This window comes from Falco peregrinus, chromosome 6 (genome assembly GCF_023634155.1).
Source record: "Falco peregrinus isolate bFalPer1 chromosome 6, bFalPer1.pri, whole genome shotgun sequence".
Taxonomy (NCBI): Eukaryota; Metazoa; Chordata; class Aves; order Falconiformes; family Falconidae; genus Falco; species Falco peregrinus.
Window position 1 is genome coordinate 71,913,785 of NC_073726.1, and position 12,722 is coordinate 71,926,506.

The 12,722-nt window shown below is 38.6% G+C and overlaps 1 protein-coding gene across 8 annotated transcripts in view; it reads right to left on the minus strand.

Moving 5' to 3' along the window:
• The window catches only part of SLC15A5 (solute carrier family 15 member 5), a 71,210-nt gene that overhangs the window by 12,880 nt on the left and 45,608 nt on the right, over positions 1–12,722 (minus strand). For all 8 annotated transcript variants that reach the window (XM_027782794.2, XM_027782796.2, XM_027782795.2 and 5 more), the window contains 3 exons: positions 10,387–10,607; positions 7,658–7,844; positions 2,766–2,954 (listed from right to left, as the gene is read on the minus strand). In XM_027782794.2, coding sequence (XP_027638595.1) covers positions 2,766–2,954; positions 7,658–7,844; positions 10,387–10,607 — 597 coding nt within the window. The remainder of the gene's footprint in view (positions 1–2,765; positions 2,955–7,657; positions 7,845–10,386; positions 10,608–12,722) is intronic.

A 12,722-nucleotide genomic window follows, 5' to 3' on the forward strand; every position in this document is an offset into this window, starting at 1 on the left:
GTGGCTTGGACACTGGCAGTGTAACACAGCTGCTGTGGCCAGCAGGCTGGCTTCCCTTCACCAGCAACCTTATGGACTGTGGGGGCAAATGCCTGCTAATATTGTCCCACAGGATGGAGTTGTATTGGTTTTTTTGGGTTTTTTTTGTGCCTTTTTTTTTTTTCCAGTGGTATTTTTGGAGGTTTTGTGGTGGGTTTGTTGGTTGTGTTTTTTTTGTTGGCCCCCCTTTTAAATCATTTGTCTAGAAAAGAGTAATTTCCTAGTTTAAACCAAGCTAGGGATACAAATTCAAGCTGTCAGAGGCCTGTGAGATCTTAAATTCTAACACTGTGGAGGACAGCAACTATTTTGTCTTTTTTTTTTTTTTTTTTAAAGGCTACCTGAGTGCTAGGGAAATATTAAATGCTGATATTATTCTGAGATGCTCATGCCACCTGAAGCAAATGATTATATAAACCTCCTATCAACAAGATAATGAAATGTATTGTGTAAACACAATTGTAAGTATCAGGGCACTGATGTAGATAAAGATTTCAATATGCCAAAACTAGCTCCTCTAACCAAGCACTTCAGAAAGGAGATATCCCCTCTTTCCCCTCTGATTACAAGTGCGAACATTTCTGTCTTCAACTTGGATCATGTACTTTCACGTCAAGTAAATGATAATTGAATTTGACCTTCTGCATAAGAGAGGCAGTAAAATGTCAGGAAAGAGGAAACAGCTATTTAAGTGTCTAGGCTGTCATTACCATCCATGGAGATCCACTGAATAGTTCCCGAACAGAAATTCAGTTCAAACTGAAGCACAAACCTGAGGCTCAGTTCAGCAGCCTGATGACTAGTGCTGCCTGAAATGCTCTAGTGCACCTCAGCCATCTGCACAGGGCTGTCTGATAAGGTGCAAGACCGATGGGAAAACCATGCTCCCCTCCGGCAGCGGCTGGAGGCCACACAGACAGTTCAGAGCCTGCTTGCCCCACACGCGTAGTCTAGGTGCTCCATGAGAAGTGGTGCCAGACGTTTGTGTGTGAGCAAGCGAAGGGACGCCTGCATTCCCATCAACTACAGCAGCAACCTACTGGTTTAGGTACCTACATTTAGTTTTCTATATGCAAGTCTCAAATGCAGACTTGGTCCCAATTTACCTGCGTTCTTCAATTGCACCTCTAACTGCAGCTCTTGGCAAGATGCTTGATCTTTATTTAAATGGGGAAGGTAACTTTTCCTAAGAAATTCAAATCACAATCCTTTAAAAAGATTTTTAAAAAAACAACCCCAAAGAAAACACAAGACTGAGCTTTATTTCTTTTCTAAAAGCTAATGTCATCTTCCAGTCATTGGACTTCTGCTGTCCCAGCATGCTAGATTAAAAAGCCTTAATCTACCAGCAAAATTCTTCTAATGCTTCTGCATGAGAAGACTAAGCAAGCTACCTCCTAACCTTTTTTTTGTTAAGCTAAACAGAGAAGGTCACAGTTTTCAGTTACACTTAGCCTGTAACCTAGAAACCACATTACCTGCCTAGAAACCTGTCTCAGTAAAGTACTTGAGAGCTATCAGATGAAGAGGCATTATAAAAGTGCTAAGTATTTAAAACTAGAGAAAATTACCTTTTCAGTGACAGACCATGACCCACAGCTCTTAGTAGTCTTAAGAGTGTAAGAATGAAGCTGAAATACTGAAGTTATTTCCTGCTTTTAAATAAAAATCTGAAGATTTCTGGGGTTGTACTGGAACAATAGACACTCAACCTATAGAATTAAACGCCTGCAGAGATCAGCTAGTCAATTACTTAACCTGTGTCTCTTAAAGTGAATGTTGATTAGATTATTTTTGCAATGCTAACATTTTTTTTTTAAGGTCTGCAAGGTAAAACACTGGCAAGCACTCTGTGTACTTGGAAGAAAATAAGCCTCAGGAGCGTCTGCATAGATGTGGAAAGGTAAATTATGGAAGGGAAAGAAGGTTCAGACTCACAATCAAGAGTGTGTCTACATAATTTATGGATGGCAGGTGTGAGCTAAGCTCTGCCTGTGTTCTGCAAAACAGGAATCCTTATCTCTGGTTCCATGCCACAAGTTAAGGCATGATCCTCTGTGCAGGTATGTTCACATGGCTCCCTATTGGAGCAAACGAAAATTTTGCATCTGCCTACAATATTCTCCAGGTTAGCCTGCCTGTCAGTTGAATCGCATTACTCGCCTGCATATGCTCTGTGTCAGTGAAAAATGCACAGTAATTTCATTAGCTAGGTCCACAAATAAAAATGGTTAAGCTAAATTGCTTCACCTTGCTTTGTGGTCTAAAAAGTTCTCATAGACCATAACCACAGCTCAGCTGTCATGTGCTTATTTGTTCCATCTCAAGGAAATCATCATAGAAGACTTCAGGTCAGAAGGGACCTCAGGAGCTCATCTGGTCCAGCCCCTGCCTGAAGCAGGTTCAGCTTCAAGACCAGTCACGCATCTGAGCCCAGAGTCCCACCACTCCCATCATCCCCCACCAAACGGTGGATTATGCACCCCAGGGACCTGACTGGGCTGTGTTACCTTCCAGTTAATCTGGAACAATGTCATTGCTCACTGAGCTACAGCCAGCAAGACAAACTGTGCTACTCTGAAGCAGGTAAAGCACAGATCTTCTCATTTAGCCCATTGAAGAGAACAAGGGATAAAATATCAGATGACAGTAATTATTTTTAGGAAGCTGATAAAATTCTCTGTGAATCAGGACACTCTTGCTTTAGTCTATTAGATTTTACTTACAGGAGGGAGTTACCAGGGCCTCAGCCACTCCAAGTAGGATATACTGAGGAGCTAAGTGGAAACAAGGCATGGAGGAGACCAGAAGAACCTCCTCAGAAAGAGTCTGCTCCACCTGAGGGAAATGCTTTCGGTGTATTTCAGAGAAGCCAGCAACCATCACGGAAAGTGCAGCAGATAACTGACCTACAACTGGGTAAAGAGCACAGAGAGAATTCACCAAGGTTGTAGTTACAGGGTCATCATGCGTTTAGAATGAAGCAAAGTCCTAGGAGATGCAAAAGAAGCTTACCCCTGCTACCCCCCAAACACATCCCCTCTGGACACTTAAACAATAAAGAGTGCTGGCTACACCACAAGCCTAACTCTAAATATATGGCATAGGGACTTCAGGTCAGCACCGGTTTGTTTTGGTTTGGTTTGGTTTTGGTTTTTTTTTTTTTCTTTTAAAGATTGGGGGAGGTAAGAAAGGAGAAGAGAAAGAAAAGGCAGCAGCCCTTTCAGATATCACGAGATTGGATAGTAACAAGACTACCAAGCAGAGGGAAATTCTCCTACGCAAGCAGCAATAATATTCTGCAATACACACACATACTTTACCTATTTGTTTTCTATGTAAAAAGAAGTAGTTCAGGCAGTTGAAACACTAGATTTCTAAGGCTGCAGGCCATGGTAGATGAAGAGGGCTGTGTGTGGAAAAATCAGCAGTGCATCTCACACCTCAGGAGATCAAGCACTCCTACATTTTCCCCTTTCCCTCTGCTGTAGAGTTCCCTTGCACTCCTTTTGAAAGTTTATGGGACATTGGCTGGACTGTTTAACATTTTAGAATGAGATGAGCTACATTACTGGAAGAGAAAATCTCCAGCTTTCGAAGTGTTTACGCATAAACTGTTGGACTACAGTTGTCTCCTGTCTTATTCAGCTGTCCTGAAGAAGTACCACTGCATGTTCCACCATACATTTCAGTATATTACTGCACATGCAACCCACCGAGCCTTGCCACCCGCTCAGTGGTAAGGCACAAGTACAAGTACTGCACAAGTACACAGGGCAGGTAAAAACTCCTGTATGTTTAGACTCAATGCAAGATAAAAGCTTGTAATAAACTCAGATGTCTTTTTAATACTGCACACTCCACCACGCATTGCATAGAGGATACTATCTAAATGTATGATTTCATATTTCTTGATGTTGACAGCATGAAACAGTTGTAGCCTCTCAGAAAAGAAAACCACCAAGACAGCAAAGTTTTCAATTAAGTCTCCTGAACTTGAAACATTTAGACTCCTGGAGCTCCCACTGATTTTGACTAGGTCTGTGATTCCTCAGCATTTCTAAGCCATAATTTAAGTACAGGTGTGAGAATTTGGGTCCTTTTGACAGCTTGGGCTCAAATACCTGGACTATGTTTTTCCAATCGTCTTACAAAGCCTCCTCTCACTTCACGACTGGAAATTCTTATACTTAATAGATCTGCTGTCAACAATCAAAGGCTTTTGTTTCATATTATAACATATACAAAGTTTGACTCTTTGCGTGTCAGGACAGGAGAGGCAGAAAACTCATATAGCCAAATGGCCTTAGTTTTGTTAGGTCTTTGCACGCATCACTGTTTTTTCTCTCAGCAGCAGACTCTGACACCCATCCACCAACACAGTTTTCCTGCATTTTCACAACTTCAAATACCCTCCCCCCTGCCTAACCTGAGGCTTGGAAGTTCTTTTGCTGTTAAGGCCTCTCTAGTGCTTAATAAGAACATCAATGAATTATTGCTTGAAAATTGATGACAGGAGGGAATTCAACAGCATTTTCTAGCCAATGCACCTTATCCAGGCGAGGTATAAAGCCCTCAAGGATCTTCTTGTAATCTACCAAAGCAAGAGTTCTCCTAGTGAAAAATTACGTTAGTACTAAAGAAACCTCAAGCAGTTCAATATTACTACAAAGTGCTATATTTTAAGCATTTTCCTTACTAAAAGCCAAACTATTTCAGAAAAAGTAACCTCAGAATGCCCAGCAAGTGTAATATTTCTTTTGAGACATTATGTGGCAGAGGAAGAAACAGAGCCTTGGAGACCTAGTTTTCCCTCTACCTCCTCTCGCTTCAGAACTCCTTAAAGCAAGCAGTTTGGAATGACCATCTGAGGCTTTGGTTTTGCAGAACAGGCTGTTTTAGGAACATCTGGAGCTGAGACTAGGACAAGGTTGTTTATCTTATCTAGAGACTAAGGTTGTATTGGACCTTTGTGATTCTTGATCTCATATCCTGAGTAAAACAGGTCAAAAAGCTTCTCTGGAATTAGCATCTGTTTAAACCAGAACATCTTTTAAGGAGACATGGTCATCAACTCCCAAATCACCTCAAACAGACATTGGACTGGAGGCTTGCTTTACAGAGTGCTGTACAGAAAGCTGTTCTCCACGTCATTCTTGGATGAAGTAAATCTAAGATTAGTAAAACATTTCAGTGTAATCAGGCATTAAGAATATTAGAGCAAGAACTTCTATGGTTCAAGTACCTCTTGCCTATAACTGATGGACACACCCTCAGTTCTCTGCTGAATCTTCTGTACTATTGACTAAAATAGCATAAAATACGTAACCCCCCACTCCCATCAAAAAACCACAAACAAACTATGAAACTGGAAAAAAAAAAATCTGTTTACTAAATCCTTATGTTTTTCATAAATAGGTCCAGATACTCAATATATTTGACATACAATCTACACTTATGTTAAGATTTTAATTTTTTTTAGAACATACCTAATTTACAGATAAACCACCAACTACAGAGAAAGTAATATAGATTACAGTTTTCATATAGATCCTTATTACAGAGCAATCAGACATTTTGAGGTCAATATTGTCTACATGGTTCATCCTTGAAAACTGTTATTCTTAACATACTGAATTTTTCCAGAAAACTATTTATATTTCTTCCTCTCAAGACTTGAATTAAAATATAGTTATAGGCTGGCTTAACACCAACAGCTTATTTATACTCCCAATTTTGCTTCTGAAAATAATTGTGAACCTAATTAACTGTCGGCAAAAATATTGGCACTTAGAGGTCTACCATACTTGCAGGTGCAGTCATATACTTGGATATCTAAAGCCATCGCCTGTACTCACAGGTATTTTTATGCCTCAGGTAATTTACCACCCCTAACGGGAGGCTATTTTAATAAATGAAGCTATTAAGAATAAACCACTGCATATATTCTACTGCTGTTCAACATAACAGGATAGAACAATAATACCAACCTGAAATTTCCATGGTTTTAAGGAAAATTATTATCTGAATGTGCATTTTCTGTTTTAATGCAGACGTTATTTTAAAAACTAGGGTAATTGCAGCCTGCTGCGTTATATGCATCTGGTTTGTATAAAACTTAATAACACTCGTAATTAGGCTAATTTAGTCAGATTAATACCTCTGTGTGTGTCAGTACTCACTGTGCTGCTTGCCATGGGGCACTGAATTAATAGCAGCACACTGAGAAAATAGTCGTTTATTAATATTTTTGTCTGAGATTTGTAATGCAGGCTGGAAGATAAAAAAATGTAAGAAGTTTAATGAGAGTATCTATGAAAGGGAATAGTTTTAAGTGAGTACAGAATGGAAGCTGCTTTTCTGGCAGTGCTAGGTGTAGCTGATGTCAGAAGATAGTTGCAAAGGATCCCTCCAGATCCTAGAACATAAGAGGTTTGGGGGTAATTAAAAAAAAATAATCAACAAAATAAAAGAACCCCAACTCAAACCCCACACACATCACTGTCAGAGGGAGGCCCAACCCATATTGATGCCACCATTACTTCCAGGCTATGGATTTCTCTGGAATAAGTACCAGTCTGCAAGCCTGACCTTACAATGCTTACTGTTAAAAACACTGGGACTCACAACAGAGAAGGCTTCTTTGTACCACTTCTATGAGAAAGAGAGAATACTTCCCTTCTGAAGATCCCTCTTCATTTTAATTTAAATGAATATACAATAAGGTACTAAGCACCTGGACAATTGTCCCATACTAAATATTCAAATGTAAGTTCTAGTACTAGAGAGGAAAGCTGTACCTCTCCGTATAACCTTCCACCTGTGAAATATTCAGCCTACTCAGGGCAAACAGCAGTCCAGCGGTACGCGTCCATTTGTTTTACATAGTTGTCTGCATGTTCTCTTTTGCTTACCAGTTCTAAAAATACCTATTACAGACACAGAATTAGACTAGACACTTTCGTTGCACTTGTGGTGCAACTTCAGAGTCTGGAATAAACTCTACTAGTGATAATATAGTTTCCCTCTTATGAGCTGCAGTCCCAATGTTGATGCAGTTATAGCATAAAGATATCAGAAAAAAAAAAAAAAGCTTTTGTTCCTAACCTAGTTATTTAAATCCAAACTCACCATTTTGAGCAGTGAACATTTCTCTCCAGTATCATAAAGCAACTTACTAAAGGACTGTCCCATCCCCAAAAAAGACTTTCAAAGTAAATTAAGTTGCCAAAAGTCAATGGATAAACGTATAGGAGACAACCTAATCAAAATAAGTCTCAGGCCTAAATGGTTAGTACCGTTTGTATCACCAATGCCTTAGGATGACTCCTAGTTATTTGTGAGTGTGTCTCAAAATTTTTTATTGGTCCGAAGAGTCTCAGTCTCTGTCCTAGTCAAAAGCTATGCATTTTCTTCTTGATACCTAGTATGTTTTTTCCAGGGCTGTCTTTTCAACACTTTGAAACATACTCATCTCTGAGAATTATCCCCAAACAAGTCTATCTTAACATTTATATTCAGAAACAATTGTACAGGATCACCCATCAGCTACTGGAGTTTCTCTTTCAAAAACAGAATACATATTAAAACTGTATAAGCACATGTATTTTATACATACCAATGTAAATTGTTGTAGAATGTCCAGTGTCCTTGGAACTAAAGAGATATGAGTTAATGCATTCCAAAATAGGAACAAGAATCAGTAGTGGCACGATGCTTATCACATTCATCGCTGCAACTGGCAAGACAAATCCACTGAAGTGCAAGTTGGAATTCATGGTTTGGAGATAATATCCTGAAGGAATCTGTATTGAAGCATAAAACCCCATTCCGTTAGTATACTAGGTACCTTTCATGGATAAGATTTCTACTATATTTGGAAACTTCAGCTCTCTTCCTTCTGAAGAAGTCACAGTAAACCAAATACCTGTTGGCCAAAAGGAACAACCACTCATGATGAAAGCCTTTCAGATTGTGACTGTCTTGTTCTGTGCCAGAACGTATTTTCCTTCTATTTCATTTGCCCTTGAATTTAACAAATCTAAGCAGCAGTGCATGAGTTTATCTGATCATCCCTAGGCACAACCATCAGCCAACATACTAAATGGTTCTGCCTAATACTTTAGTCACTTCTCATAGACAGTATTTAACAGAAGAGTATTTTAGAATAGCAAGATACAGAGTTATTTTGAACTTCTGATCGTGTGCTCAGGGTGAGAGTAATTTTTAAGACACTCTTGCCAGCATACGGCTTTAAAAGCTACAGGGAATGAAGATTTGGCCACAGTCTTAGAACCAGCTTAATGTAACTGACAGCCATAGCAGCTGTACAGAGGACTTCCTTCCACTTTTGGGAATTGGAAACAGAAGAAAACAACCAACTAGATGAGGAAGCCACCAATGGTAGTCATCAGGGTATGAAATTAAATATATTTGTATGTCTCACTTCAAAAACCAATAATTCCTCCCACTTGTGTAAGACTCTACAGAAGATCTGTTGAGTTTATTAAAAAAAAAAAGTCACAATAGCTTCTACCAACAGATTTTTCAGTTTGGTTTTGTGTAGTGGTTTTTTTGGTCTTTGTTTCCTTTTTTTTTTTTTTTTTCCTAATAAGCTTGATTAACTAAGCATTGCAATTTCATGTGCAGCATGACTAATTTCATGTGCTCCATTTCTCCATTTTACAGACTGATGAGAAAAATAAAGAGAGGAAACTTGAGCAATTCACAGAGCACAGTCAGCACAGAGCTCGATGTAGAACTGGTTTTTTTTACCCTGTTTCTGTTTTTAGAGAGTTCTGGATTCCTGCAGCGTTCTGTGAGGCTCTTCAACATGACTGATAATGATAAATCCACATAGAATATTACTGCTTTTTAGCAGTCGAAAATTAACATTAACATGTAGTTAATAACTGGGCTTATGCATGGTTTTTAATCAATGGTTATAGTCAACCCTACTCACTGGGAGTCTGTTCAGTACTAAAGAATTACTTAAATACTAGCTCTTAATAAATATATTTCTCACCTACATTCCACCTCCAAAAGAAGAGATAAATTGTAGAGGGGTGAATAAATAGGAATAGAGCTATGAAAGATCAGAATTGAGCCAAATCTTGTTGGTTTCTTCTTTTCATTGCCTATTGCAAATCAGAATTGATTTCTTAATAGGCATTAAAATATCATCAAAATGAATCACAGGCACTGAAAGCTGTTAATAATATGGAGAAAATACTATTAATCTTTACAGAAAAAGGTACTTATCTATTGCGTAGTCTAAGAAAGAACCTTAAACTTATTGGAAATTCTGCCAAAGGAATAAAAGCAATCTCCTTCAGCAGTACAAATACTTTTTATCTTTTTTAGTTATATACCTGATTATTACTACTGTGATTAATGATACCTGGTTCATTTCCATCTGCTCATTAATGCATAGCCTTGGCCATATGTGTGCATTTGTTGGTTTGGGGTTTGTTTGCTTTGGATTTCTTGTGCTTTTGGCGAGGAGAGAAAGGGGAGGGAGGGAAGAGGAAAAGGAATGAGGCAGATGGATGGGAGCGTAGGATGATGGCAAGAGGAAGTGTCAATAAAGCAGTATATGCTACATATTGGTAAGAATTTCCTTAAGCAGCATTTTAACACCAATAAGTAAAAATGGATTTCTGAGCCAGCTCATAAATTTGTTATTCCAGTTGCCAAAGGGCAAGATACCTCAAACTGCCGCTTAGCCAGGATCATCCATACAGAAATGAATCTGAAGGAATCATGTCAGCTTAAGTAGCTTCTTGACACATTTACATTTATATAACATACACTCACTGAGAAGCAGAAAGAACCACATAGCCTGACAGTGGCTGTGAAAGGGCTGCTTCTTTCCACAAATGGAAACCCACCCATTTCCAGTGTACACCAGACAAATAATCCTGTCAAAAGAGTAGGAGAAATAGGCATCCAAAAGAGAAAATAAGGATTTTCTACCTCTCCCAAAAAGTGTGACTGAACATCTAAGAAATTGGAAAATTACATTTTTTTCAGAAGAATGCCAGGCCTGAGTCTCTGATAACTGCAACATGGCAGCATGAGGAGCACAAGACTGTAGCACTAGATGTTTCAGCCAATAAGAATTCAGAGAAACAAGTAGTCAGCACGAACACAAGCTCCTTAATGAGTCTTGACTGTCTATTTTACTTATTTGATGAGAGGATAGAGCAAGGTATATTCTCAGGTAAATAAAACTATGCAAGGTTGCTCCACTGGTAAAGCAACAACTAAAAAACCATGTCTAAGACATAGTAGTAAACACATGTCACGGTATATTTCAAGATTTTTGTTTAAAAGCTGTGTACCCACCTGCATAATACACGTTCTGTACAGAATTTGGAAAGCAAAAAACGGGAAAAGCCTGGCAAGCAACTTTGTGCTTTCCACCTGGGTCTCACTGTACTGACCACCATAGTTTTCCTTGGCATGATCTAGCCAGTTTGTCATGCCTCCGCTAAAGTAGCGATATCGCACACAGCACGTTTTTAGTGCACTAGTAATTACCCCAAAAGTCGTCATCAAGGAACTGCCTGCAAAGAATCAGAGACACGAGACATTGGTATGTTTCACTTGCTGCCAAAATAAACAAGACACAACATTTTGGAAGGGGAAATACAACCTGGTATGTTCACCTTTATGCCTTTTTGGAGAGAGGGAAGGCGATAATAGTCTGGATTTGTTCCAAAACACTCCTTTTTGGAAGCCAGTTCATTCACAGCCTAACTGTTACAAAAGCAATCCAGCTCAACATCCATAGAGAAAAGTGCCTTTTGCTACCACTTATTTAACAGACCACAGCCATTTGTTGCTGTGGTTGAACAGGTAAAGTATTACTTTGCTTTTGCTTTCTATTGATTGAATGAGGTTAGTTTTCAATTCAAGGCAGTACTGAAACATTGCATGTCTGCTGAAGTCCAGCAGCAAGAGAAGGGTAGTAGTGAAGTGAGGAAAAAAAGGGAGCTCAAAAGAGGGCTGATGAGATAAAAGAATTTTTCTGGATGCATTTCAAAGCCAGAAGTATTATCTCAGGATTTTCAAGTAGCATGCTGTGGCAGAGGAGAAGTTACCAATCTGGTATTTGGCATATTAAATCTTGCTCACTGGTTACTAGGTTTAAGAATTGCTAACTCTGTTCTCAGAGCCAGAGGAAAGAGAAGTAAAACAAAGACAAAACTGTTGGCTTCAGGCTTGGGAATGCCGATTCATTTACCTTTGGTAAATTGCCATGCATGCAAATAGGGGTTATAGCACTTCTTTGCTTTTCTGAGTGTTGAAGCACTACAATAACTTTGGAATCTATAAATAAACAATTCTCAAAACCTGAGGTGACCCAAGATGGCAGAGGGAAAAATGTCTCTCTTCTATGTCTGGTATGGAAATTATTTGCTAGAAATACCTGACACCTGCTGAAGCACTTGCTCTAGAGTAGTAAGAAAGGGCATTTTATTAAATAACAACATTTGAAATCCTCTAGCTTTTTAGCATTAACATGTAGATTGTTGGCATTATTAAATAAAATATGAAATAGCATATCAAAGCTTGCAAACACAGAGATTTGGTACAGTTTTTATTGTTCTGTATGACTGTACCAGGCAAATATTCTTACCACTCATTGTAAGTGATGTTTAAGTTTATGACCTCAATAAATTTCAAGACCAAATCTGCAGACTTCCAGAGCGAATTGACTAAGAAGCTAACCAGAAAACAAGTGGGACGTGGGGCTCTTGTCAAAGCAGATTTATTTTCAGAAGTAAAAAAAAAAAGTAGCAGAAAAGTCAGTATCAGTTCAACTCATCAGCAAAGCCAGTAATTATGTGTTTTAGGTCACAGAAGTGATAACCTTTTGCTTCATCCTATGTGAAGAGGTTGGACATTCACAAAGAAGGAATGAAAACACGACAGCAATCTGGCGTTACTGCTCTGCAAGGGTTTGAACCTAGTCAGTGTTGAAATCATAAGATGCACAGAGTACCCCCTGAAAAGACCAGTAGACAGGTCAAAGCAACAACATGCTGTGTCCTGGTTTATCTGACCTAATCTCAAAGATGGCCATGGCCATCTCCTTCCCTTTGGAATGGAAGATGATGGTCAGACCCTCCTCTCTTACTTTCACTGGAAAGAAAAAAAAACACAAAACCCATAAACAAAAAACCCCCACCAGACTAAAATAGACAACAATTCCTGAAATTTCCCTGCCTTTCCTAATGGATCACCCGAGTCCCTCTTTAGTGTAATTTCAGTCAGCTACCTAGGAAATTTTGTATGAGAAAAACCAAATACGTTATTTTGCTGTGTTTCTTGACAAGGAATTCCAGCAGATGATAAAGTCTAGTAAACTAGGAAGATAAAGCTGTTTGAAGTTGTAGTTCAAAAAGCAACTTGAATGATACATGGACCTAATCCATATCAAGAGGATTTTGCCAATGATATAGTTAACATAAGTATCTCATCCCTTCTTTAAAAGAAAAAAGAAAAAAGAAAACAGAAAACAACACACTATAGTGGTGAATTCTTCAGATTACAAATCTGATCAGTTAATAACAGACATGTTTAAAAGCATAAATATTTAATCAGTTCACATTGTGTAGATCAACATCACATACTCAATACTTGTATTTCTAACATTTTCTTAAAAAAATAATCTG